The 25,746-nt window shown below is 52.9% G+C and overlaps 8 protein-coding genes across 8 annotated transcripts; 4 read left to right on the top strand and 4 right to left on the bottom strand.

Moving 5' to 3' along the window:
• Positions 1-607: 607 nt before the first annotated feature.
• Positions 608-1,492, top strand: HER10_EVM0008343 (ribosomal protein S17). The gene is made up of 2 exons (XM_035477870.1): positions 608-899; positions 982-1,492. Exons 1-2 carry the CDS (start codon positions 765-767, stop codon positions 1,267-1,269), a joined length of 423 nt encoding a protein of 140 aa, XP_035326260.1. The 5' UTR covers positions 608-764; the 3' UTR covers positions 1,270-1,492.
• A 16-nt stretch (positions 1,493-1,508) lies between these two features.
• Positions 1,509-4,455, bottom strand: HER10_EVM0002769 (ATPase). The gene is made up of 3 exons (XM_035472465.1): positions 4,179-4,455; positions 1,982-4,091; positions 1,509-1,917 (listed from the first exon to the last, which is right to left on the bottom strand). The coding sequence occupies exons 1-3, from the start codon at positions 4,266-4,268 to the stop codon at positions 1,697-1,699; spliced, it is 2,421 nt and encodes an 806-aa protein (XP_035326100.1). The 5' UTR covers positions 4,269-4,455; the 3' UTR covers positions 1,509-1,696.
• Positions 4,456-5,147: 692 nt separating this feature from the next.
• On the bottom strand, positions 5,148-7,432 carry HER10_EVM0008932 (uncharacterized protein; the record flags this gene model as incomplete). The annotated part of the gene is made up of 2 exons (XM_035478437.1): positions 7,013-7,432; positions 5,148-6,962 (listed from the first exon to the last, which is right to left on the bottom strand). Exons 1-2 carry the CDS (start codon positions 7,322-7,324, stop codon positions 5,148-5,150), a joined length of 2,127 nt encoding a protein of 708 aa, XP_035326277.1. The 5' UTR covers positions 7,325-7,432.
• A 609-nt stretch (positions 7,433-8,041) lies between these two features.
• HER10_EVM0013424 (autophagy protein Apg9) lies at positions 8,042-11,859 on the top strand. Its single transcript, XM_035483213.1, has 3 exons — positions 8,042-9,431; positions 9,501-10,221; positions 10,286-11,859. Exons 1-3 carry the CDS (start codon positions 8,722-8,724, stop codon positions 11,633-11,635), a joined length of 2,781 nt encoding a protein of 926 aa, XP_035326403.1. The 5' UTR covers positions 8,042-8,721; the 3' UTR covers positions 11,636-11,859.
• A 3,037-nt stretch (positions 11,860-14,896) lies between these two features.
• Positions 14,897-17,144, top strand: HER10_EVM0009272 (uncharacterized protein). The gene is made up of 7 exons (XM_035478763.1): positions 14,897-15,422; positions 15,550-15,619; positions 15,722-15,757; positions 15,827-15,959; positions 16,026-16,175; positions 16,246-16,717; positions 16,776-17,144. The coding sequence occupies exons 1-7, from the start codon at positions 15,385-15,387 to the stop codon at positions 16,813-16,815; spliced, it is 939 nt and encodes a 312-aa protein (XP_035326290.1). The 5' UTR covers positions 14,897-15,384; the 3' UTR covers positions 16,816-17,144.
• Positions 17,145-17,658: 514 nt separating this feature from the next.
• HER10_EVM0002408 (DnaJ domain-containing protein) lies at positions 17,659-19,546 on the bottom strand. The gene is made up of 2 exons (XM_035472121.1): positions 18,420-19,546; positions 17,659-18,362 (listed from the first exon to the last, which is right to left on the bottom strand). Exons 1-2 carry the CDS (start codon positions 19,401-19,403, stop codon positions 17,772-17,774), a joined length of 1,575 nt encoding a protein of 524 aa, XP_035326089.1. The 5' UTR covers positions 19,404-19,546; the 3' UTR covers positions 17,659-17,771.
• Positions 19,547-20,145: 599 nt separating this feature from the next.
• On the bottom strand, positions 20,146-25,083 carry HER10_EVM0004828 (uncharacterized protein). Its single transcript, XM_035474459.1, has 9 exons — positions 24,578-25,083; positions 24,303-24,465; positions 24,050-24,217; positions 23,311-23,968; positions 22,348-23,243; positions 22,176-22,294; positions 22,035-22,114; positions 21,828-21,987; positions 20,146-21,740 (listed from the first exon to the last, which is right to left on the bottom strand). Exons 1-9 carry the CDS (start codon positions 24,643-24,645, stop codon positions 21,377-21,379), a joined length of 2,676 nt encoding a protein of 891 aa, XP_035326163.1. The 5' UTR covers positions 24,646-25,083; the 3' UTR covers positions 20,146-21,376.
• Positions 20,349-21,269, top strand: HER10_EVM0012366 (uncharacterized protein; the record flags this gene model as incomplete). The annotated part of the gene is made up of 1 exon (XM_035481762.1): positions 20,349-21,269. One exon carries the CDS (start codon positions 20,349-20,351, stop codon positions 21,267-21,269), a length of 921 nt encoding a protein of 306 aa, XP_035326372.1.
• Positions 25,084-25,746: the final 663 nt, after the last annotated feature.

The raw sequence follows: 25,746 nt of genomic DNA, 5'->3' as shown, positions 1-25,746 counted from the left end.
GTCTATAGATAGAATACAATAGTCTGGTTCTGAGAGAATTACTTGAGTATGGCTGCGGCCTTGACATGGCTTGCATCCTGGCGGATAGCTAACCTGCTCGGAACGCATGACACCTGACAGACACAACACCAAGGCATTGCATAGGTATTCGTTCCCAACTCGAAGGCGGGTACGCTTACGTCTTGCTTGATACCAATCACTCCCGCACATCGGGGATGTTTCTAAGCAAAATAAATAAGCAACTCACAATTCAGCTTGTAGAACTAACAGGGCATACTAAGCCTCGGCATTGACTGTGACAAGAGAAAGAGACAAAGTAAGCTGATGAGCTGAGATAGACCTTGACATTGCACACCTAGGTAAGGTATCTGAGGTAACCCCCGTGCCCCCGAATCCCTGGAACCAGCTGTCACCGAAAGCCACAGGCCAAGCCAAGCCACCTCATCAAATCTAAGGTTATCTTAGCGTCTGATCTTTCCACTCTGCCGGACTCCAATCGAGCAGGCCAGAAAAAGGTCTTGGTGTCGGTAAAAACATGGTCCGTTTGACCAATGAGAAGCAAGGAACTTTCACCCATTCCTTTATTTTCTACTCCCTCCAGAGGCTTGGGCATAGGTACAGTATCGAGGTCACCATCACAGCCAGCATTCTATTTGAAATATCACGCGACACCCTCAGCACTTCCAAGCTCACGACCTGGTTCCCTCTTGGAATTGATTCGACAGACCGAGTTCACCGCTATTGTATATCACCGACCGCCCACCATGTCAGCCCAGACCATGGCGCAAGCCCGCGCAGTCGTCCGCGAGCTCAACGGCGTCGTCGTGAGCGCCGGCCTCATGCAGAAGACGGTCAAAGTGCGCGTGGGTGGCCAGCAATGGAAGCAAAAGGTCCAAAAGGTGAGATATAGAACCCAGGAGATACCAGGCCTTGATCTATGATCCCCATCTTTGAGGAGACTAACCAACCTCGGCTTCCTAGATGTTCACGAAACCAACGCACTACCTCGTCCACGACCCCAACTCATCCCTCCGCACAGGAGATGTCGTTTCCATTGTTCCTGGATGGAGGACATCACCCCACAAGCGCCACGTCGTCAAGAGCATCATCGCGCCCCACGGTACACCCATCTCAGCGCGCCCACCGGTACCGACCGAGGAGGAGAGAATCGCGGCCAAGGTGCAAAAGAGGGAAGCCAAGGTTGCTAGACGAGAGACGCGGCGGCAGGAGAAGTCTTCAAAATCCACTCCTGAGCCCGAGGTTGACTAAGGCCTGAGATTGGCGGAAGAAAGACTAAACAGAGAACCAGGAAAAGGTTTAGCAAAGATTACAACACAACGCTGTATAACACAAATGGGGAGGGGAAGGGAGTTGACACAGAGCACTGGGCCTCGTCTTCACTTCAGTTGACGATATCCTTGGCCTGATTTGTGGCTGGAAACGTGTAGACGAACACTCGATGTCACCGGTGAAACATTGTACGAATACCAACACTATTGCAGTAGTCTCTTGTTTTAGCCATTTACGCAAAATATTTCGTGAAACTTGATATCTCTTGTTCCTGTACCGATAACCAAGCGCCTCTGGAGGGTATCACTTCCACGTGCACTCCCCTAACCAACCGACCAATCGCCCTGTCACGCAGAAACAATGAGAAACAAAAACACCTCGCACATCGCATGCCTGCTGCCCTGCATCATCCACCTCGCTCGCCAAACTCCCTGGCCCAATCCTCATATTCCTTCAAGCCCGTTTTGCTCACACTTGGTCTGATAGTTGTCAGACTTGCCTCAAAGTCTGCCAATGAAATCGGTCGGATTTCGTCCATGGTCATGTGCAAGAGAGCCTCGCCCAAAGAGCGGAGCGGACCCATGGCCGCATCTTTAGCCAGTGCCGTTATATCGGAACCCGAGAATCCTGTGCCCATATCAGTATCAGTTCTGACGGCCCATTCGCCACCCAAATGACGACGAATGCTTACCATCTGTAAGGAGAACGAGCTTCTCAATGTCCGCGTCGGACAGGACATGCTTTTGCTGCCCCAGAAGTGTTCGAAACTGCGTAGAGCGAGTCTCGGACTCAGGCAGCGGTATGTATTGACGCCTCACAAACCTGCGGCGTGCTGCTTCATCAATAGCCCAAGGCAGATTAGTTGCCGCCAAGACAAGCACTCGATTCGCATCTCCTCTGCTCTTATCTTTTTCGTCCACGGCCCGACCTGCCGCAGCTCGCTGTAGATCACTCCACTGAATGAGAAACTCAGTCTTGATCCTCCTTGTCGCCTCGTGCTCTCCCGACCCGGACCTTTGAGAAAGTAATGAGTCAATTTCGTCAACGAAAATGATGCTTGGTGCCAGAGTCTTCGCCAGAGAGAACAATGCGCGGACGAGCTTCTCGGACTCGCCTAAGTATTTACTCGTCAAGCTGCTTGCTGATATCGAGAAGAATGTCGACCGCGATTCTGTTGCTACAGCACGCGCCAGCATGGTCTTGCCCGTGCCTGGCGGACCAAAAAGCAGCATTCCTCTTGCAGGCTCCCGAAGTCCCATGAATAAATCAGGTCGTAAGAACGGGTAAACCACGTTCTCCCTGAGTGCGTTCTTGGCTACCTCTAGACCGGCAACATCGCTCCATCGGACCTCATCGCCCTGAACAATGATCTCGTTGAGAATTTGCTTTGCGGCTGCCTCGTCCACGCCGGTTGGAAGGTTTTTCATAATCTTCTTTTTCGTTTCCTTCCAGGCTGTCTTGAGCGAAGAGCCCTCTTTTTCATCGTCGGCAGATGCTTCGGAAGAAGGGCCTTCGGCATCAGCTGCGATTGCGTTTTCTTTCCTCTTCCCCTTCCTCTTTTTGCCTGATACCTTCGGACTTGTTTCTGCGTTGTCCGAGCAACTCGAAGACGAGCGGCCCTGCGAAGATTGCATGTTACGACGAGATCTATCGGCTTTGTCCTGTTCTAATCCGCTCGTGAGATTGTTATTGGGCCGAGTAGATATGTCCCCCACTGGCTTCCTCCGTATTCTGGCCACGTCCGGCGTAGTCTTGCGTCGTAAGTCTGACTCGTCAGCGTCAGACGACGGAGGCCGTTCGTGAGGCGATGCTCTGGATCGTGAGACTGAGGACGTTTGGTCCCTTGAACGCGAGGTCCGCTCTTGTCTTGGGGTGCCATACTCGACCCCTGGAGCGTCTTGATTGGACATGGCATTCAAGGCACTCGATGCCGCACTCACGGACAATGCTGACGGTCGCGCTTGCGACGAATCCTCAGATGTTCTTGCACTACCAGTCACGTCTGGGAAAGACGGATGAGCTTCTCTAGGCGTCACGAGCCGTCGGGTATGTACGTCCCATTGCATGCCAGACGAGGGCGGCGGCTTGCGGGACTGCTCGGCAGGCGTGACAGGCGCAGACGATGAGACCTCTGGTACTGCTGGAGACGCTCTGGCGAGTCTTTCTCTAGAACTCAGGGCAGTCCATGCAAGAGTTGCAGCTTTGCTGGCGCCAGGTCCTTCGGTCTTGGACAATTTGCGACTCGACTTTGCAGATTTCTCGCCTGGCTTCCCGGTCCGCAAGGTTGTCCGCATGGTGTATTTCTCAGGGCTCGGAGATCTCATAGTCGGCTCTTTCCTAGGTGTTACTCGGGGAGAGTTTGATGGGCCGGCAAAGGGAGACGCCACGGGACTTTGGTCGCGACCGACTACAGCCTGCTCAGAAGATGTTCTGTAGGGCAACGACGGTCTTTTGGGCAACGCGGGCCGCGAGAGATCGGGATATCTTATAGCTGGAATTGTGCCTTGGCCAATATAGCCTCGTTCAGGAGTAGACATGGTGTATGGGTCGGGGGAGATAGAGCGGTTCGGGGTGGGTGGGTTATTGGGTTGAGGAGTCAAGGCGTCTTGTCGGGATATTCGTAACGCTTCAAGCAGGTCAATGCGCTCCTTGCACTGCAGTTCGAGCTTGCGCAAAGAATCTATCAAGGCGTCTTCCGTTTCGGTTCCAGCAACGTAATTGGGTAGCAGCTTGGTGATGCGTTGGTCGTTGAGCTGATCTAGGGCATTCCTCCAGCATCGCATCGCCTCGGTCTCGTCACCCTAGGACAGGGAAAAACCCGAATTAGCACAGACAAATCATCCTTTGGTATGCCACACCCTTGAATTCCGGAGTAAGCAAAGATATACCTGGCTTTCATAGTAAACAGCAGTGGAACATTTCAAGTAGCTGTCGTCGTATGTCTTCTGGAGGATGGCAAGGCCCCGAGAGCGTGACATGGTACTGGAAGCCAGACCATAGTATGTCCAAGTCTGAGTGGAGACTCGATATTATTCTGACGTTGAGGCAGGAAATTCGTCACGATCCAAAGTCGAAGCAGTCGGGATGAGCTTTTCACAGCGGGGGATGGAGTTGAGCGAACTGGAGCTGAGGTTGAGGTCAGGCAAAGTTCAGGGCCAGGATGAGGTGCCTTTGTTTCTCACGCAGAGGGATTGCCGGCGAATGATGGCGGGGGGGCAACTGAAGGCAAGCGGGCCGCAGTGACGTCGCTCTTGGTGGCTTAGTGGGGGTAAAGCAATAGAAAGGCAGGCGGCAACTTCCACCGTAGGTCATCTGTACCTTAGGTAGTGCTGCACGCGGTAGTAGCTAGCTCTCTCCCTAAGGTAGGTACCTAGGTACCTGCCCGCTTGCTTTAGTGAAGCTTCAGGTAGTAAAGGCAAGGTACCTTAAGTTACCAGCCAGGGGAACACCACTACCCGGGATCCTAAGAGCCTTGCTGATAGGAAAGGTAATGAACGGAAGGTCGGTCAGGTGCCTACTCTGCTAATACATAACTACATCTTACCTCGAGGTATCTGTAGATGCTCCTACAATATCAGTCGCACACGTAAGTAGGTAAGGTGCTTAATGTAGTCTGGGTAGGTCAAAATACCAAGACTTCCAAGCACCTCATAGAAGTCACAAAGCATACCTTTAAAGCACATTGTCCGTACACAGCACTGGGCGATAGCAACACGCCGGGACGATTGAGTGCGGAAGGTGTAGAAGGCCTTTAGGCTTTAGCTATTGCTATCTCACACAGTCCATGCCACAGCCTTAACCTCACTCTGTGGCCATATCCTCTGCCAGGCACACTCGGCTCCTCCATCACGTTCCCTTCAAGACAAGAGGACCTTGATCTCCCCCGTGGTCCGAGGGAATAGGTCTCGCAGCAACGGAGGCTCGTCGCCCTCATCAGCTGACGCACCGTCACCGGCTGACAGCTCGTCCGCCAAGAGCAACATCTGCTCGACGTGCTCAAACTCGTCGCAGAATCTTTCCGCAGCCTTCTCGGTGAGTTCTCGCGCCAGACTTGAATCTTGCAGACGCTTAACATTCTCCATGGCGTCCATCAGCGCCGATGGCAAGAAGTCGTCGAGAGACTGGCTGGCTCGACTCAGAGCTGGCGGCTGTACCTCCTCAAGCGACGCTACCTTCTTCACATCGCTGGCGTCCGTCGTAAGATTGCTCAAGGATTCAAGAATCTGCGCCAGACCAGAACCACGACGGAAGAACTGGTATTGCTCTTCCGTGAGCTTCTTGCTCTCCTCTCCAACCCTCTCTTCCAGCCGCTGTGTTCTTCTTTGAGTAAAGTCGAAAGGCTCCAGGGCATGCTTTGCTGCAAGCAAGCAGTTGGTTATGAAGATGGCGCCAGCCGGTTGCCTCACACCTTTGGCCATATTTTCGCAACCTGCCAAGAAAGGCTCAAAGGCCTCTGCAAGTATTGGTTGGAAGTCGGTCTCGCGGTCCGATGACGACGCCAGCGAAATCTCGTAGGTTTTCATGACTGCAGTAAGCTGCTTCAGCGCTTCGAGCAAAAAGTCTGGAGGCACAAGGTCCGAAGGCGTCTGCTGAAAATCGCCTTGTAGTGTTGCGATGTGGTCCCTCATGAGCGATCGGAATTGCCTTAATGCGCCAGACTCAAGTCCCGTCATAAGCTCTAACAGCGCACATTCGCTGCCCAAAAGTTTGGCAAAGGTGTATCGGTAGAATCCAAGAATGTTGGCCAACTTGTAGGCGAGGATAGTCTCTTCGTTGGACTGAATGACCTGCTCGACCCTCTGCCTCAGCATTCTCGTTGCCCCTGAGACATCTCGGTCCACAAGGTCGTTCAGCGCCTTGAGAGCATCAAAGTCGGGTGCTGTCTCAGCGTCACCTTCGCCAAGAAGCTGCCAGAGCTCATTCGCCCGGCCCGTCTGGAGTCCCTTGGCAATTTCGTCGCCTTCCGAGACGAAAAGTATTTCCAAAGCCTCTCTCTCACTGACAGTGGCCGAGTGTATCCAGGCGAGCATGTCGCCCACGTAACGAAGCGGATCGTGAGCAGCCATCTCGATAGGCTTAACCGAGTGATCTTCGAGACCTGCGGCCGTTGTACCTGTCAAGGCGACGTGAAAAGCGTCGGACAGTATGCGTTCTCTAGCTTCCGCAAAGAAGTCTAGGCAATTCTGGAAGAGCGATGGCCGCTCTGCAAGAACTCTAATGGCGCGACGAATTGATGAGTTCATCTGGGGGTTCTCGAGGTTCAGTGTTCTGAATTCCCGCTGGACCCATTTATACAACTTTTGGAAGGCAAGACCGAGATTTTTGGACGTCTGCTCCATAAGTTGCAGGCCCAGCGTCTGCTTCTCAAATCCGAGTAGAATCTCGCAGTCCTGGCTGACTCGTTTTGCCTTGTAAAGAGCAGCGAAGAAATTATCGTCAACAGGCTCGGCGGTTGATGTCAGAGAGGCGACCTCGTCATCAGAAAGGATAAAGTGACTGCGCAATGTCTTGAGAAGTTGCTGTTTAGATTCCACGTCTGCTCTCTGATTCATCAACGACGAAGTCTCTTCCAGGATAGGCCCCGTCTCCTGCTGAACTGCAGTAATCCGACCCCTCACATCTTGATAGTTGTGATTTAACTTGTCCAGGGTAGCCCCTATGCGACGCAATTGCTAAGGGGATGTTAGTCAACGAATTGGTGATTTTGGGCCAGGGGACTCACATCGGCGACTCGGCCAAACTGGGAGACAATCTCCCCATTGCTATCAATCACCTCCTTCTGTAGGCCTAACCGTAACTGACGGCGTGTCTCGGGCGTATTCTTGAGGTTGCGACTGTCGAGCAATTGCAAGGCATCCCGAAATTCGGAATCGGCATACGATGTTGACAGAACAGTAGTCACCTTGGATGAGATAGGGTTCAGCGCCCTCGCCGATGATGTGGTTGAGGGCGACTGGGGCATATTGCCGATACTAGAACTGGACACATCTCTGCTGGGCAGTGGTCTCAAGGAAGGCGGCGGAGCAGAGACCATGGTGAGCAACGGTACGTGAGCCAGCCGAGATCATCAACGCGCTCGAAAGAGTGGCTGATGATCAAATTTAGAAGGGATCAGGATACCAGGTTGCAACGACTAGTTGCCTACGGGGGAGTTGATATGCCCTTTTTGGTTGGACTGACACCTGTAACTAGGGATTAAGACACGAAGGATAGAGAACTACCTTCTTCTCCATCCCTACCTTGAGTTACGTAAGATACCCTGTACTTCCAAAACAAGCTGATTTACGTGCCTCACAGGTCTAAGGTAAGTTCCATGGGTACCCCAAAGGGTACCGGTACTCCATTGGTGAGTCTTGAGGAAGGGTACCTAGATACCCACGGTACTTACCTCAGGCGCCTTAGGTGCCTTAAGTTACCTAAGGTACCTCAAGCTGAGATAAGAGATAAGTAAACACGTTTATAAGACACCTTATGACGTTCAACCTCTTGGGCCAAAGAACCTAGGTAGGGAAGGCGGTCGAGAATACCTTAATAGCTGAAGGTATTGATGGCAAAAATGACTTGACCGCCTGCTACCTGTGTCCACCTTCCCCACTCATAGTGTCGCCTGAGCCATGCCGTCACCTGGATGTGTGCGCACCACCAGCTAAGGTACCTAGCTGCCTACTTGCCGGAGGGACCTGGGAGACTGACATGGGAAGCCAAAGCAAAAGGTGCTGGCCCCTCCACGACCCGTTCAGAACTTTGATAGACACTACCTACTTTACTACAGCTTCGGTATCCTTTGGGCGTTTCTTCTGTCTGCCGCTTAGGTGAAAACCGTCCGTCCCTGGCGACGTTGGTGTGGCACGCTTGGTCGACATAACAGACATATGCAGGCAAGGCATCCATCTATCTCTGCCTACCTTAAACAGCGCTGCCGTCTTCCTCTTCTTCCTACCTACCTTACCATACGCACTGTAATCGCCTTTCTAGGTACTCTCCTGACATCGGACTGAGAGATTCCCTGTGCAGTAGCTAGCTTTCTTGTCTCACTGCGTTATCGAATTACCTACCTGAGCTGACCAGGCGTCACTCCGCATAGGCTTGTGAGTCTGAAGTCTTTCACCCCAACACTTCCCAAGGCTTCTGTCACCTGCAACCACCCGAGATAGCCACATGACCGCTAAATCACATATCAAGTGACGACAACAGGGCTAACTTCGAACCGTTTTGCAGTTTACACCTCACCACTCTCCCGAGCTGTCCTAAAGACCGGTTAGGAATGCGATAACAAACCGACTTTTGCCTCCAAATCCGACTGCCTCTCGTCGCGCAAGCTGCATTCGTCCTCCTCCTCCAAACCAGACCCCGACCTAGCGCCATGAGCGACGACCATAAGCCTTGACGACCGATTACTCCTTCGCGAAACCCGATTTGCCACTCTTCGACATGGCTTCCAATATCTTCCCTCAACTCGGCCCACTGTCTCGAGGGTCGAGGTCGTTTTACAAGGAACTCAGAGGAGATACTGACGGCGACCTGGATATCGAAGAACACGCAGGCCTGGATGTGGACGAGGAAAACCTGCAAGAGCAGTTTCAAGACTACGACCTGGACCACATGCCAGGCCTCACAGCAGAAGACAGCCACGCGACTCTCGACAGTAATGCCAACCTGCTCAAAACACCTGCAGGAGCCACACCGGGGCCGACGGGTCGCGGGACTCATCGCGGCGGAATCCGACAAGAGTCGAGTCCACGATGGCTGGGACAGGATGACGATGGAGATAATGACGTCCCGGCTTCTTTGCTGGTTGAGCCACACGAAGTAGAAGCGCAGTCCAAAGGATCTGGACGGAGGAAGCCAGCTGCTACTCCGTCGAGGCAAAACGCAATACCTGGTCCCTCTAGTCGACGAACCCATGCTCAATGGGAGGCAACACAAGCGCAGCAAAGGCTTCATCCAGCAGATCCCGTCAAACCAATCCGGCCCCAGGCAAAGCGATACTCCAGAGGCCTTGTATCTAACAACGAGAAAGAAAAGGCTCTTTGGAGATGGGTTAATGTCTCGAACCTCGACTTCTTCGTTCAGGATGTCTACTACTACTATCGAGGGAGCGGTTTTTGGTGTATTGTGTGCGCGCGGGCGTTGCACCTGGTGTAAGTCGAGACTTTGGGTCTGCTGGAGGTTGACAGTACACGTGAAAGATGCTGACCATATATTTTCAGAGAATCTGCCTTCTTCGCCGTATTTTTGACCTTTCTTACTCAATGTGTTGAGTACACGAAAATCCCCAACAGCAACTCATTGAAAGAAGTCACAATTCCCCAGTGCACCAGAAAGATGTCATTCATGTGGAACACAGGCTTGTGGCTGTACGTCTTCTACTTTATATGGAAGACGGTACAATTCACCATGGATCTTCGGCGTCTGAACCATATGCGCAACTTCTACGTATATCTACTAGAAATACCGGAGGAGGATATGCAGACCGTTTCCTGGCAAGACATCGTTGCCCGCGTTATGGCTTTGCGGGACGCGAACCCCAAAACAGCCATCAACGTGCGCCCATCTGCGCGAGAGTGGATGCGCAATCAGTCCAAGGAGAGACTGGATGCTGCAGACATTGCTAACCGTCTCATGCGGAGAGAGAACTACTTGATAGCCATGATGAATAAGGATATTCTCGACCTTACGCTCCCGATACCCTTCTTGCGACAACACCAGTTCTTTTCCCGAAGTTTGGAATGGAACTTGCATTTCGCAATCCTGACATATGTCTTTGACTCCAACAACCAGGTTCACCAAGAGTTTCTCAAGGCCGATCGCCGAGGCCTCCTGAGCATCAAGTTGAAGTCGAGGTTGGTCTTCGCCGGGATTATCAACTTATTGATTGGACCATTTGTGGTCGCTTATCTCATTGTGGTGCATGCATTCACGTACTACAATGTAAGTCCTTTTCATTTTGATGTCACGGAGATCACATCGGAGAAGCTAATATATTGGGCAACAGGAGTATCAGAAAGACCCTTCCACTTTCAGCCATAGAAGGTACACGCCTCTTGCAGAGTGGAAGTTTCGCGAGTTCAACGAGGTCCCGCATCTCTTCCAGGAGCGTATTAACATGTCTTATCCGTTTGCGAGTCGATACATTGACCAGTTCCCGAAAAAAATGACGGAACAGTTTGCTAGAACGGTAACCTTCGTCGCAGGGGCCATTACTTCAGTTCTTGCTGTCGCCTCGTTCCTCGATCCGCAGCTCTTTCTCGGGTTCGAGATCACATCCGAGCGATCAGCACTGTTCTATATCGGCGTGTTCGCCGCCATATGGGCGGCTGCAAGAGGCATGATCTCTGAAGAGACAACTGTGTTCAATCCAGAGCACGCCTTGCTCTATGTCATTGAGTACACGCGCTATATGCCAGACCACTGGAAGGACCGTCTTCATACAGCCGACGTAAAGCGTGAATTCTCGGAGCTTTACAAGCTCAAGCTGGTGATTCTGATCGAGGAGATCATTGGTATACTTACGGCCTCGCTGGTACTGATCTTCTCGGCACCGAAATGCAGCGATCAGATCATCGATTTCTTCCGGGAATTCACAATTCACGTGGATGGAGTTGGCTACATCTGCTCCTTCGCCGAGTTCGATTTCAAGAAGGGCGTGGGCAAGGCCAAGCAACAATCCGGCCCTGGCGATGTTCGAGAAGACTATTATTCCACGAAACATAACAAGATGGCGGCATCTTACTATGGCTTCTTGGACAACTATGTGATCAACCCGAAAACGGGCATTCCGGGCCATTTGCCGCCAGGGAGTCGCCATCCTTTCCATCCTCCACCAGCGTTCCCCGGGCTGAACTCGCCAACGCTAGCGGCCGATATGCAAAGTTCCAGACTGGGTCGGCATGACCTATCGCGAAGTCGAGCTCCTCCTGGTGGTGGAGTTGGCCAACAAACCCGAACGCCGAGGTTCGGGCCCTCCATGACGGCTCCGTCGCCGATGGCATCAATGCTACTCGATCCACACCACCAACCGGCCGCAACAGGGTTCGGCGCCCGAAGTACGCATCGGAGCCGACCCGGTCGGGGGGGATACCAAGGTGAAGGTATAATTGAAGAGTCAACTGAAGACGGGCTCGGTACAGACGCCCGACTGCATTCTCAAGGACCGTTTGAAGACGAGATCTATGGGGGCTCAGGACCTTTAGGCGAGTCTGTATGGGAGACATCGCCGCCCAAAGGGTTGAGTCGAGAAAACAGCATGGCTGATGCAGGCGAGCAAGACGCCGGGGTACTGGGGCTGATTTACCAATTCCAGCAGGCCCACCGTAGCAACCCCCAAGGCGGAGGAGGGCTCTAATGCGGTAACACCATAGACAATGTTATGGTTTCGTTAACTATCTAGTAAACGAGAATGAAACTTGAATAAACGGTCCAGGGGGGCATGGATTCAATGGCTTTTCACACTTTCAGTCTTTGCCGCAGGTCTGCCACGCTTGGCAAAGGAATGCGAAGGAGAATACCCGGCTCAAGAAGCCCAGTCGTACAGACACAGGTACTATTGTTATAGAAATGAAATAGACGACAATGACTATTTGAAGAAGAATTGAAAATCTTAGCCACTAGCACGGGGATTTGACTTTCTCTTGCTTTCGCCGACGGGGCGGACGCCGGCCCGGACCGGGAAGGGAGGTGTCGTATCTCCGAGCAGTCCGCACACGTGGTCCGGAACACCGTGTGAGTGCCTCTGGGTGAGGTGGTTTACAGAGGAGGATAGGGATGCAGCAAAGGCGCGCCGCGCAAGCTTGAATTCGCAACAAATAAGGGGTTGCAAGAGAGTCGAGCTAAGTCAGTAGGAGGAGTTTCAAACATCCGAGTGGCTACGGGCGGTAGGTTCTAGGTAGGCTGCGTACATCGTGAGTACTAACCAAGTAATAGCTCACGAAGCAATACGGGTCCTCGGCACAGTGGAAACGGCAAAGAGTTTTCTGTCGGACGCATGACGAGGTGGATGGGCGTTCTAGGGCTGGAGATTGATAAGATGAGATTAGATGCACGCAATGGAGGCCCGAGTGCCGTGTCAGTAAAGGGCGAAAGGGCCAAGGGTACTGACAACCGAGATGAACGAATATGAGAGCCTTGATCGTATCCCGTATTGCACCATTGCGATTGCAGTGAGACAAGACGGCTTCTTGTTCTGTATGGCGCTCTCTTCCGTGTTGTCTCCTTTCCCCTATCAGCCGCAGGTCTGCAAACATCGAGCCCGCGAGCCCATCGTGTTGAATCCTACTATATGCCATGTTTGGAGAAGAGACAGGCAGAGCGAGAGAGGGGAGAGTGCCCTTGTCTTCGTTGGCTGTATTCGCATCCGTACCGTGTACGCCGACCATGCCGCAGTATCACCTAATTCAGTGACAGGGGTGGATGGCATGACCCGCCAAAGGGGTGCGATAATTCCAGAACCGAGGCCGGAGGTTCCATGATTTTAAGAAGAAGTATCGAAGCGAGGACGCAAACGAATGGGTCACTGCGCCCCGGAGCCTTTTGTCAAACCTGGTTTTCTCAAGGGTCAGATGCTTCTCCTGTCCTTCTAGAAAGACGACGAGACTCGAGAGTGAGTGCCGGGCAGGGGCGTGCTTGTGAGGCTCTCAGGGCATTACCACTTGGCTGGATTTGACATATTGTTTGCAGTGGAGGTGCTCACTCTCTAGTATTGAGGCCCAGCTCAGGGACCCCATCACCACCTCAGCCATCAACCGGGTAGCTTCGAAGTCACTTTGTTCTCCTAGCCACTCGCCGGAGGGCGCTTGTAGGGAGAGTCGGAGCACTGGAGACACCGGCCAGGCGGATCCATTGAAAGCACGGGCTGGACCCGGGGGGTCGGCCGAATCCTTGACGGACTTGGCTAAGCGAGTGAAGAAAGGTACGGATAAACCGAAGAAAAAAAATAATGAACACAGTAATCCTCATCTTGGAGGTTTCCGATACTCGTTTTGAGCACTGATGATGGGAGTCGGAGGTCCAGCCACCCCTTGGTGTCATCTCGAGCTAAATCTGGCGTCCTCAGATGGAGGGAAAAGATTGAACGATACATCGATACAAAGGCTGAGGTATTGGGGGCGACTATTAGGGTGGATGTGGTCACATCGGATGTAAAGTCAGCGTCATGAATTGTCTTTCTGGCATCTGCACGGTCAGGGAGGAAAACATAGAAATGACACTGCCAATACCCAAACGATACAAACACTGGCCACACTGCGGCTTACCGCGACCGCGGCGTTCGATTGATTCACGGACACAGTAGTGTGGTTGATCCTACGGATACATGTGGATGGAGAGACGTGGCGAAGGGTCAGCAGACAGAGATGAGATTGATAACAAAAAGTCAGGGGAAGAAATCCACACAGATCTTGCTAGGATGACCCACTCTGCCTGCCACTGACCAGATTTCCAAAATACCAGATGCAATGATAGCCTCGATAGGGAGAGACTGGGACTGGGGGAAAGGTTTTGACAAAACAGAATGGAAAAGCTGGATAAAAGATGTCAACTGCCTACTGGCTGCTGGCAAGCCGGGTCTTGGGGAAAAGCGGGCTGCTGATCTCCGAGGCCGCAACAGACGAGACCCGAGGTTGGACTCTGGAATCTGGACTGTCCATTTGAGTGTTGAGCTGGAACACTTTTGAGGACACTGTTTGGCACCGGGCGGAATGGAACACGGACAAAATCTTTTTTCTGGGGTGGGGTTTTTTTTTTCTTTCCCTCTTTCGTTTCTTGGTTTTTTCCCCTTCTTCTTGACCTATTCCCGGTCTTGCTATTCTGATGTCTACTTGTACGCAAACATTGGGACAACAATACGTTCTCTCATTTTCCAGGTAGAGAAATGTTGGCTCACTGTGTCGCCATGCTCTGCCATTTATCAAGATTCAGTAAACACTCGTTACTTGTTACGAGCAATTCCAAGGGTGATATGCCTGTTTGCATCTTAGCGATGTGGACATGCCAACGCATATCCAGAGACATTTACTTAATGTTCCAAGGGCAAAGGTGCCCGAGATATTGATCAATGCCCGTTACCCTACGGCCAAAAGTCCGTTGGCGTAGGAAGATACCTTTGGTAGGCCGGGCTGTAGTTCGCCCGGGAACCCCTGGAAAACCACCTCAGCTCGCCTTCAACCCGCTGGAGGGAGAGACTTCTATGACTTCTATGACCGAACCAAGTATCTTCCAACTGCCACTAATGTACCTTACCTTACCTTACCTTGCCCTGATACATCTACCACTCGACAAGATAGCTAAGGTAGGTAAGGTAGTCAAGAGATGTGCGGAAACCGCAACGCAGAGCGTGTCTCACGAACCAAGTAATAATTGTTTACCGGGAGTTTTGGGCCAGGTAATGTGAGGTATGTGATTTCTCCCCATTCTCTGGGTACGAAGTCAGGTACCTCACGCAGTACTCCGTACCCAAGGTGCCAATACCTTAGCTCCCCTCTCTTTCTCGGCCCCGACATCCAATCCACACTAAATGTACATTCACGTTAGCCCCGGCCTCCACTGCCTGTGCTTTAACTGACTCTGCTAGCTCCAATTGGCCTTTTTTTATTTTATTTTTTTCCCTCTCCCGCTAGTTACGACGTGGTTTGGCCTTCCTTACCTCCGCCGTTCCTACAACCTCAACTCTCGCAACTGCCACCTGCATATCAACCGTGCATCGCAACTCCCAACGCACGGCGCCGTGAGCTTCAAGGTCGCTTCTCCCTGATAGCTCCCATTGCACTCGCCCTCGTCGTTGCACGCCGCTGCCCGACACTTGTCGACTTTTCCCGGCCGAATCGATCATCGACGGCCCTATCCGATTGTACGCCCAGAGCCATAGGTTTCCCTACGCCTACGAGAGCAGATCGCGAGTAAAAAGGAAAGGAAAAAAAAAAAAAACCAGAGAAGCCATCGACACAGACGGCCAACGCGATATTTTCCGTCTCTCCTTCAACGAGAGCTCCTCCCGCCACATCCGTGGTCGCCATCGCCGACCCCCTCGATCCCCCTCCAGCTGTCAATCTGGCGGCTCTTCAGCCCAAGCCCTACGGCGAAGCATCTGCTGTGGCCGCAATGGCCCAGCCCAATGCAGAGCCCGCCGAGGAATACGAGTGCGCAATGCCCCCATCTACACATTCATCACGCCCACATCTTTCGCCGCCACCCTTCGCCCTCGACTCTTCTTGACGATGACGCACACCATACCAGTACCCTCCTGCTGACTCTTTGCTCTACCAGCTATGAATCTCTACCGCCCAACTTTTCCCTCGTGCAGAACATGGCTGCCGGGGCATTTGCGGGCATAGCGGTACGGCCTACCCTTCACCTGCGGTCTCGGCCCCGAATGAGCTGGCCCGCCTTCAAATTTGATATTCCAAAAGATCCCGGATGCTGATCGTTACATTTGCAGGAGCATACCGTCATGTATCCGATTGACGCCATCAAGGTACGATGCGGCTCCCTTCCATCACTATAGGAATCGCAAACCATCATCCGCTAACCCCGAGCTTTGCAGACCCGCATGCAGGTCCTGAACCCCAATCCCTCGGCCGTCTACAATGGTGTGATTCAAGGTACATACCGCATAGCTAGTCGCGAGGGCGTCCTGAGCTTGTGGAGAGGCATGTCCAGTGTTGTTGCCGGTGCCGGTGAGTGATTCCCTACCAGCACGACCGCTATCATACTCAATGACTCCCTTTTGCTCACTATCATAGGTCCCGCTCATGCTGTTTACTTCGCTACATACGAAGCTGTCAAGCATGTTATGGGTGGCAACCAAGCTGGTGTACACCATCCTCTGGCCGCTGCGACCAGCGGTGCTTGCGCTACGATTGCCAGCGATGCGCTGATGAACCCTTTCGATGGTGCGTGGTCTCAACATCATCTTATCCCTCTATTCGATATTCCCAGTAGCTGACGTAGAGTTATTTATAGTCATCAAGCAGCGCATGCAGATTCAGGGGTCGGCCAAGATGTACCGTTCCATGACCGATTGCGCCAAGTATGTCTACAAAACTGAGGGGTTGGCGGCTTTCTACGTCTCTTACCCGACCACGCTCTCCATGACGGTGCCCTTCACTGCCCTCCAGTTCTTGGCGTACGAGTCTATATCGACGGCCATGAACCCCAACAAGGGATACGATCCCACAACACATTGCTTGGCTGGTGGTGTCGCCGGTGGTTTCGCTGCCGCTTTGACTACCCCTATGGATGTCATCAAGACGATGCTTCAGACCCGAGGAACTGCCACCGACCCAGCATTGAGGAACGTGAACGGATTCATGGCTGGTTGCCGGTTACTGTACGAGCGTGAGGGTTTCCGCGGATTTTTCAAGGGTGTGCGCCCCCGCGTGGTGACCACCATGCCCAGCACGGCCATTTGCTGGTCTGCCTACGAGGCTTGCAAGTATGTTGCCCTTAATCACTCATCAGCAAAACACTATTCTAATACAACAACCTTGCAGGGCCTACTTCATCTCCAAGAACGATAACCCGAACCCTTGAAGGCGGTCCGCCGCTGTGCATATAGAAAAGAATGTCATTGACGATTCGATCACCGATTAGAGCGGTCTTGTAAATTTAGAAAGCAGGGTCGAGGCCCATGAGGAACTCGGACCACCGAATTGGTCTTTTTATACTTGGGGGTACAATAGGCACGATACCAGCAATCCCGGCGAGCATTACTCTTCCTCTGCTAAGTAGTGACGTGAGGAATGACACACGCCGTCTTCCAAGCGGGTCTATCTGGTGCCGGGGAGCTGGTGGTTTGGCAAAATGCAACGTTTGAAAGGATACTCAACATGTTGGCGTCAGGAAATGACGGACTTGCCTGGAGTTGGTATGCTCACGGACGGATTTATAGAAACTAATCTGATATGCCGTCCCTCACTCTCCTCTACATTCGCCATGATCTGTCATTGGCATGTTCCGCCTCCACGGGCCTGTGACAGCAATAGGTAGACAGCACTGAGCCACCGTTTTGGTATTTGTCAAGCATGCAGGTGATCTCGGTGCGCAATATTCAGGCTGAGTTAAACTATTGTGAGCCTCCAGCATGCGAGGCTTGTCCTCTGCCGATGGCATGATCTGTATGGTGTTCTTCGTCTCCTTGCGAACACCGTCACTCTGATGGCAAGCGCAATTATCTTGACGAGGCTTGGTGACATTTCAACGCTTCAAACCAAAAGCCAAGATGGAAACATGTGTTGGCACATTGTGTATATCTCTGACACCTAGGACAATGGGATCAACCCCAGAAACTGGAGAAGTGTGCACTTGACTGGCTTCTTGCCTCGTGGCCTAGAGCCGTTTCCCCGTCTCAAACTACGAATGACGATAAAATGTAATGCTGGCCGTTGAGTGAGGCCCCGTGAAACTCCAGGCTTTGACCTATAAAACTCCTTGATTCCATGCTGCGCTCTCCCTGAGTCTTTCTCGATGCTGTCACAACCCTGTCTTCATTAGAAGGGGAAGCCGCCACCACCGCCTCCTCCGCCAAACTTGAAGTGGAATTGCTGGCCTCCACCGCCGCCGCCCTGCTGGAACATGAACGGATGGCCGCCGCCAAAGGGGTTACCCTGGAACGGGCTGCCTTGCTGCTCCTGGTTGTTCGGGTCGTCGCCGCGGTCGAAACGTTCGCGGAGCTCAGGGTTGCTGAGGACCTCGTACGCCTCATTGATGGACGCCATCTTCTTCTCCGCCGCCTCCTTTGTGAGCCCCTGCTTGGCGGCCTTGTCGGGGTGGTGAATCTTGGAGAGCTTGCGGTACGCCTGCTTGATCTGTCGCTCGTCGGCGTCGTGAGAGACGCCGAGCACCTTGTAGTAGTCCTTCGTCTTGCTCCGCTTCAATGCAATCTGGGCCTTTTGCATGAGGGGCTGGACAACGTCGTTCTTGTCTGGGCGGATTTTGCTAGCCTCCTCGAAAGACCTGATGGCCGCCTCGAACTCTTCTCCCTCCATCATGACCTTGGCGCGGTATAGCAAGCCATAGAAGGATTGCTCGTTGAGAGCGAAGGCCTCTTCGCAGTATTGCTTGGCCTTCTTGCCGTTCATCTGTGGCGGTTATTAGCCAAATCATGTGCAGCTTCTTCCGTTGAGTGCTGTACTTACGTCGTAGTAACCTTGGCAGGCCATTTCTGCCACTTGAATGTACAGCGATGGCTGAGCGTTGGAAGGAATTGTGCCGTCGGCGCGCAATTCCTCGACTTGGGTCTTGATGTCTGTGATCAATCCAGTGTCGTCGGCAGAGTCGATCAGGAGCTTGACACCAGTCATGGGCTGGTTCTTCTCGAAAGCTTTGTTAACCCTGTTCAGGGTCTTTTCAATGGCCTTTTGTTGCTTCAGAAGCTTCCTACAGGGCTTCGAATCGGGATCGGAGTGCAGGCACTTCCGCGTCTGAGCCATGCCGTTCTGGAGATCACCGAGTCCGTAGAAGGTAATGGCGGCGATCTTGATGTGCGGCGTCGTGTCTCCCGGTCTCATCTGCAATACGTGGTGCAGGTCGCTCATGCCTTCCTCGACCTCACCCCGCTGGAAACGGCAGCGCGATCTCATCTCACGCAGGGAAATGGCTCGATTGGCGGTCATGATGGCCTGACCGGCATGTCCCACGCAGGCTTCCCAGTCGCCGCTCTTCTCAGCTGCCTCGGCAAGGTGGGCAGCGCCCTGAGCCTCGTCGAGAGCAGCGAGCTCAGCTGACGCGGGGTCCTTCTTGGCCAGTTTGTACTGCTCCCTTGCGCCATCCCAGTCTGCAATCTTGGATTTGATCTTGGCCAATTGCACATGGGCACCCTCGAAGCCGGGCTTGAGTGACAGAACCTTGTTAAAGTCTTCGGTTGCCTGGTTCGTACGGCCGAGGGAGAGGTAGGTTGTCGCGCGCTTGAACAGCGTCAAGTAGTTGGAAGGATCGCGGGCGACGGCGGCATCGTAGTACACAAGTGCATCGGACGTCTGGCCCTTTGATAGGTGAGCTTGAGCGGTGGTCAGGAGGGAAGACACGGGGGTATCGGAGGGTATCTGGTCGGCGGATATGGCGAGAGTGGGCGTCGAGAGCAGACTGGCTGCGAAAGCCAGGGCGCAAAGGCGGACGTACATGGCTGGCGCCAGGTGATTGCGAATAACGAGTGTAGGGGAATTTGTTGCTCAGATTCGGATATGAGGACGGGAGTATGTGGACAGGTTTCGAAGGAGAAAGAAGACAGGACTCAGGCTTAAGAAGAGAGGGGAGGGGGGGATTGGGGCGGGTATAAAGAGAGTGAGGAAATTGGAAAAGTTGTCCTCAAAAGAAGCCAAGTAATACGGATAGGATGAAAGCTACATATGACCACATAAAGCTAAGGTTGTGGGGCAAGTACTCTTTAACGGGCTGACAGTGACAAGCCTCCTTCGTTTGTGTCCTTCTCCCAGAGATGCTGTACGTTGTTTAGAAGTACACAAACACCAATCGGCTCTTCTAATAGCCATAATTGTCTCGAACAACTGGCGCACCATGGCAAGGCAATACCAAGTCATAGACATGAACACGAATCTCCTTTTCCTTGAGGTTCCTTAAGTAAATAATGCATGGCAAACCGGCAAACTGGATAGCGCATTGCCTTGAAGTTGCCACCCCTGGAGGATCGAGTCGCAAACTCAATATTCCGTCAATGAATGCGATGGGGACTCTCACTTGGGAGACGCGCTGAAGTGTCCAGATTTCAGTAGACACAACGGAGATCGGGCCCACTTAGCGCCTCTTTGCAGGGGTCTCGTTGACACTTTGCCTAATTAGGTGGAGCTCTGTACCTTACAGAGAACTACGTACCTTACCGTTCGTACCCTGCATCTCACTTGCATTGCTTTTCAGAACCTCCCGCCGCCAATCAGTCGCGAGACAAGGCAGCCATTGCACCTCATATTCCTCGACAAATTAACAAGAAACAACGACAACGATAGCTGCGGTCACTGGCCTGGTCACTCCACTGCTCACACCAAAGAGGGGTGTCTCTGCATGAGTTTCTATACAGGGAAAGAGACAGCTGAACCTCACCGCATCTCAACATGGCTCATCTTCCACCTTCAACAGCCATCTTCTCACCCTCGATAGCCCGGATCGCCGCCTCCACCGCCAAGGACTGGAGCTATGTTGATAGCTGGCTCGCTTCAAAATACCAGGGCCGTTCTATCCCGCCCTTCGAGCGCAGTCCCGAGACCCTCAAAGCCCTCCTGGCCCTGGCCAACATCAACGAAGCCGCAGATGAAGAGCGTGAACAAGTCGCTCGAGCCGAGGCCGCCGCCCTCCAGGAGCTCAGCATCGCCCAAGACCGCTCCGAACCCCAATCAGACCTCCCGACCTCGGCCATCGTCCGGGAGAGGATTCTCGGCACCGTACAGGATCACCTTACCCGTGAAGGACGCACCGCGCTGAATTCGCTGGCCACCCTGTCATGTCAACTCTCCGTAGCCCACCCCGATGCTGAGAGTATTGGCCGTTCCATGATTGCTCTGCACGCCGAAGCCTCAGAGCTAGAGCAGATGCGCGTTCGGGTGCACATCCTCCAAAGCCATATTGAGCGAGAGGCTGCCATGGCCCGCGAGATGCTGCGCACCTTGAGAAGCGACGACTACAAACCCGTCACTGACCTGGCCCGGCAGAATTTGGACATGCAGAGAAGGATTAAGACTATGGCCGCGCGCATCCCTGAAATCAAGGACCGCATGGCTACCCTCAACCAACCCCCAACTGTCTCCCATCCTACCATCGAAAAGGTTGCTCAGGACGAGGCCGGCTTTCTTGACCTCCGCGCCCAAAAGAAGGGTCTGGATGCCGAAGTCGGCCAGTTCTCCGGTCTCCCCGATGATGTCGCAACAGCCCGTGCCGAGTTAGAACACCTTCGCGCAGAAGTACGGGCCGTTGCGCAGCACCGCGATGCCATATTCGAAGGACTCGTTGAACGCGAAAGTCCCCGCAAAGGCCGTTGATGATTATTCTACTTCGTCTACAATACAGACACTTACAAGCTTACGCTTGCGTGTGTTGGGGGTATTTGAACAATGATTCGCTAAAGGCTACCAGTCTGCATCGACCCTTAGCCAGGCCGCTTTCCCCTGACTGCGCCTCCCAGGTTCCTAATCTGCCGCATTCCCAAACCTGATCTCTTGGCCGCCGGTGGTGCAGGTGGAGGAGGATCTTTGATTGGAACAGGTGGCCCGCTGGTGTTGCGTGCCTCTTTTGGTCCCTTGGAGTCGAGGTTTTCTCCGAGCCGCAGATCCGCCACACCGAGGCTGCCTCGGCCTTCCTCAACATCGCCAGAGTGTCTCTGGGCTCGGCGAGCCCGTTCCTGGACGGTGCGGAACTTCTCCAGTAGCTCATTCCACCGAATGATGCTATCCTCTCTACTCTTGAGCCTATTCGGCCTGTCGTAGCTTGAGCTTGCAGTGGACGGTGGATTCCTAAGAAGTCAGGGTCAGCAATTGTCATGTAATCACATGTTGAGGTTGCCTATGTCCTAGGGACAGGTACGGCCCAGTAGCACTTACGCCTTAGGGGCAATATGGAGGTAACCGATTGAACTGACAGCGTTCAAGCGATTCTTCAGGGCGGCAAAGGCCGAGGACTGGGGGAGGAGCATCAAAAGGCCGTACAGGCATTTGTACAAGTGGGGAAATTTCTCAGGCTCAAGCAGCTGCAGTCGGAGGTCTTTTGACTGTTAGCTGGAGTGAAATCATGGATTGTTGGGAACTCACAAGTGAATACAGGAGATTCTATCAACTGCACCAACTTATCAATCTGGATGAGAATATTCACCGTCATCTCCAGCTCGGCGCTGTGACCGCCCCATTAGCCCACAGTGGTCGTAAGAAATTCGCAACAAGCTCGAGACTCACAAAATTTGCAGGAGATTATAAGCCTGCTCGTAAGCCTGCGCCAACAGGCAGAGGGAAAAGGTCGCGACGGCGTTGTGGCACCACGAGCGGAACAGCGCGACAAAGAAAGTTTGTCCATCCTGTGAATTGTTCGTAAGCAAAGTAGTCGAAGTAGGAAAGTCGGTAATCTTGCCTTCGACTCTAGATTCCGAAGTCTCTTTCGCAACTCCGACAGCTCTGGAGCAGTGATGAGGTTGTTGTTCAGATTCTGCACCATTATGCTAGCAAATTCGACATCTTCCTCCTTTTCGATACAGTCTGCGAGTGTACGGTATATTCTCTCCGCGCTCAAGCTAACGCAAAGCTGACGGATGATTAGGTTTCCTCGTGTCTCAAGCAGTTTTCTGTCAGTAGCAAACAGCTGCAATAAGTTGACCATGAAGTTTGAAAAGTAGTCGTCTTCGCTGTTGCGAGAAATCTGTGACAGTAGCTGTAGATCTTTCGTGACGACAGTTTCGGCTGGATCCGAGAGTGTCTTAAGCAAGGCAGGGAAGGTTCCGTCGTTGAACGCGAGAACTTTCCGAGGAGCCTTCCGGTGAAGCATTATCAACCACGTCAAGGCCGCAACGCGAGTTGCTTCATGGTCATTGAGGAACAAGAGCGTCAAAGCGTTCACGGCTGCGGCATAGTCCAGATCTACCTGGGGATGGTTATTTGCTAGCGGCGCAACAGGTGTTGAGAGAGAACGATTGTGTCCCTGGGCTGGGGTTGGGCTTCGCATTTCGAGGTCCCGTGAACTAGAAAGAGAAGCTCGTGCACTAGATGGCCCCTCTTGCCGTTCACCGGATACTGGAATGCGTGACATGGACTGGGAGTTGCCGCCAATTTCAGGCTCGTCAGAGAGGGAGACGACGTAGTCCATCAGGCCGGCATTGACGCGTGCGGCAGCTTGGCGTATGGATTCAACACCACTGGCCATAGCAGGTAGCATGTGAGCCAGGACTTTGGGAGTGAATGGTAGCACCTCTTCGGGGCAAATGTCCAAGAACTCAACTATCCATCGTAGCGACTCCAAGAGAGAGTCCTCCTCTATCACACAAAGGGTCAGCTATGATTCGGGCTTGGGCATCGTGGTGGGGTGAAATGCAAGCCTTACCAAGGGGCGAGTCCAGAGTGGCGGTCAATATCTCGAGAATTTTTCGGTAGTTGATTTGGACATCTTGTCCTGGTACCCAGTCTTCCTCGCCGCTACTATCATCGTCGTCGGATTGCGAATCAACCTCGTCGCCCTCCTCCGGGCCGATTTGAAGACTCCCCGAATCTACGGACTCCTCGCGTTTCCGCTTTCCACCTTCACGCGACTTCTTGCTCTCAGCGATGCCTTTCTTGATCCTAGATATCCTCTTAATTTCGCTGAGGAACTTGTCGAGGCAGGCTCTAGTTGCAACGTGGACATCTCTATTTGGGTCACTCAGAAACCTGAGCAAACCACCGAGGAAGTCAGGGAGAAATGTGACGAGTTCCAAGTCGGGAATAGAGTCGAGCAATGTGATCCAGCCAACTAGGAATTGGCGGGTAAAGGGGTTGATGACCCAGATGCGCTCTTGGAGGAGTGGGATGAACCGGCGTAAGGAAAAGGCGGTGGGAGGGGCAGCGCGTTCTTCAAGCTCGTCCTTGTCGCTAAGCTCTTGCTGGTCCAACTCCCCCTCAAGGACGGATACGTATGACGCAGCGGATTCAGAGACAATGTCTTTGATGAGTCGGTCGAGCAGCTCGGCACCGTTTTTAACGGATAACTCAGAGTCAGCTCCCAGCTGTGTGTGGTCAGGTCAGAAACGCGGGCACAAGGAGACACTGAGGGATGCTTTTTGGACTTTGACGTCGATTGTACCAACCTTGCAGAGCGCATCGAAGATGTCGTTAAAGTATATCAAGATCTCCCCCTTGGCGACCTTGGCAATATTGTACATGGCCTCACAGGCATAGTATCTGACTCTCGCATCTTGATCGGTGAAGCATGCTAGCACTGGCGGAACGATCTTCTCGAGATAGCGAGGTAGCTCCTGTAGTGTTGGTAATCAGCCACAAAGGTTCAGGCCAATAATAGTGGTAACAGTCATTTCATGAAAGTTGCATGTTGGCACATACGTGACCGAGGGCGATGGCAGCTGCTGCCAGGCCTATCAAGCCTCCATTTCGGGCATGTGGTTGATGGACGGCGTAGGCGAACTCATTGCAGAGTTGCTCGAGGATTGCTTGGACTCTTGGATAGTCTCTAGTAACTACCAGTTCTCGGATGACCCGTTCGAGCCTAAGGTAAGTGGGAAACGAAAGAGTCAGCCACGGGTGGAGAGCATGAGATGAGTATGAGACGAAGTGAGATGAAGTGAGTGAGAATGGCGGTTGGGAATGGGGAGACGTACTCAAGTGCGCCGACCTTGCGCTTGTCATAGAGCTTATCGTTCAAAGCTCTCTGGATGCTGACTTCCATGGTTGATGGCGAGGTCGAGACAGCAACGACGGGATCATGTCCCGGAACGTTGGCGCAGGACCTTGTATGAGACGAGTCGGGTACAACCCAAGTCCAAGTCCAGGTGAGATTAAGGTAGGTACGAATATCAGTAGTCCGCGTTGGGTCGAAATGGTGGAGAAGGATACGGATAAGATGACAGGAGCCAATGGAGAATTGAACTGAGCTGAGCTAGGTGAGCTGAGCTGGGGTCACTCCCGGGTCACAGTGGCAGTATCCGTGTGTTTAGTGGGAGGTGTCGGGGACTTTGGTGACTTGGAAGCCGTCACTGAAGAAAACTAAACGAGTTAGGAGTTGCAGATGGAGGGGATGACGAAATGTCTAGAGGTGCCGCGTTGAAGTGTGATGTCGCGATAGGCGCGCGGAAGTGAGGCTGCAGCCGGGTTAGGAGCAAACAGAAGCAGGCAAGACAAGAAGGAAGCAGGCTTTGGGACCGTGGGACATCAAAAAAGAGGCGGGTGCAGGCGGCAGTCGGAGGTGGTGTGGCGTCACTGGCAAAGGACCACTGACTGGCCTCCGTACACCCAATGCCTTGCTGATGGGATGTACCTTTTTCCGTTTCCTCCTAAGCACCCGCACCTTCAGCAACGTACCAAGGTACTTGCGAAAGGCAGCTCCAAATCTTTCCGCGTCTTTGGGAAGCCAAGTTACTCTCAATAGGTACCAGACACCTCGCTTTCGAGTTCTGCACCTCAAGACGAGTCACCTAGGTACAAATGCCTGAATTACAGGAAGCCACAGCAGTCCAAGGCACCTTGGAGGAACTGCAATCTCCAGCGACTAAAGGTACACCGAGGGAAGGTGCCTTGGCATGGCTCAATATGGTGGGACAGCCAAGGTAACAGAATATAAAGTGAAGAGGTCCCTCCCCAGGCACTGGGTAGAGTATGGGTGCTATTTCTGGGACTCTGCAGCCGTGCGAACCTGTCGTCATCCTGAGAACGTGGTTGACGTGAGACAAACACTCACCTTCGTTAGCGGGGTAATTACTGGGAGTAAATTCTCAAGTACGGCAGGCAAACATCGACGACGTTGATCATTGCATTGAACTGACATTAATGC

This window comes from Colletotrichum scovillei, assembly GCF_011075155.1.
Source record: "Colletotrichum scovillei strain TJNH1 chromosome Unknown Contig00012, whole genome shotgun sequence".
NCBI lineage: Eukaryota > Fungi > Ascomycota > Sordariomycetes > Glomerellales > Glomerellaceae > Colletotrichum > Colletotrichum scovillei.
This window is presented reverse-complemented; position numbering and strand designations above follow the sequence as displayed.

Bases quoted from the DNA above. Each gene is read 5' to 3' on its own strand.
- HER10_EVM0002408 (XM_035472121.1), bottom strand. From the start codon at position 19,403: ATGTACGTCCGCCTTTGCGCCCTGGCTTTCGCAGCCAGTCTGCTCTCG. The intron at 18,363-18,419 runs GTAAGTACAGCA...TAACCGCCACAG, and splicing joins CCTGCCAAGGTTACTACGAC to ATGAACGGCAAGAAGGCCAA.
- HER10_EVM0008343 (XM_035477870.1), top strand. From the start codon at position 765: ATGTCAGCCCAGACCATGGCGCAAGCCCGCGCAGTCGTCCGCGAGCTC. The intron at 900-981 runs GTGAGATATAGA...TCGGCTTCCTAG, and splicing joins GGAAGCAAAAGGTCCAAAAG to ATGTTCACGAAACCAACGCA.
- HER10_EVM0004828 (XM_035474459.1), bottom strand. From the start codon at position 24,645: ATGGAAGTCAGCATCCAGAGAGCTTTGAACGATAAGCTCTATGACAAG. The intron at 23,969-24,049 runs GTTGGTACAATC...GACCACACACAG, and splicing joins TCTTCGATGCGCTCTGCAAG to CTGGGAGCTGACTCTGAGTT. The intron at 21,988-22,034 runs GTGAGTTCCCAA...AACAGTCAAAAG, and splicing joins AGAATCTCCTGTATTCACTT to ACCTCCGACTGCAGCTGCTT.
- HER10_EVM0009272 (XM_035478763.1), top strand. From the start codon at position 15,385: ATGGCCCAGCCCAATGCAGAGCCCGCCGAGGAATACGA. The intron at 15,423-15,549 runs GTGCGCAATGCC...TTGCTCTACCAG, and splicing joins GAGCCCGCCGAGGAATACGA to CTATGAATCTCTACCGCCCA. The intron at 16,176-16,245 runs GTGCGTGGTCTC...AGTTATTTATAG, and splicing joins GCTGATGAACCCTTTCGATG to TCATCAAGCAGCGCATGCAG.
- HER10_EVM0002769 (XM_035472465.1), bottom strand. From the start codon at position 4,268: ATGTCACGCTCTCGGGGCCTTGCCATCCTCCAGAAGACATACGACGAC. The intron at 4,092-4,178 runs GTATATCTTTGC...TCCCTGTCCTAG, and splicing joins CTGTTTACTATGAAAGCCAG to GGTGACGAGACCGAGGCGAT. The intron at 1,918-1,981 runs GTAAGCATTCGT...ATATGGGCACAG, and splicing joins GCTCGTTCTCCTTACAGATG to GATTCTCGGGTTCCGATATA.
- HER10_EVM0013424 (XM_035483213.1), top strand. From the start codon at position 8,722: ATGGCTTCCAATATCTTCCCTCAACTCGGCCCACTGTCTCGAGGGTCG. The intron at 9,432-9,500 runs GTAAGTCGAGAC...ATATATTTTCAG, and splicing joins GCGCGGGCGTTGCACCTGGT to AGAATCTGCCTTCTTCGCCG. The intron at 10,222-10,285 runs GTAAGTCCTTTT...ATTGGGCAACAG, and splicing joins ATGCATTCACGTACTACAAT to GAGTATCAGAAAGACCCTTC.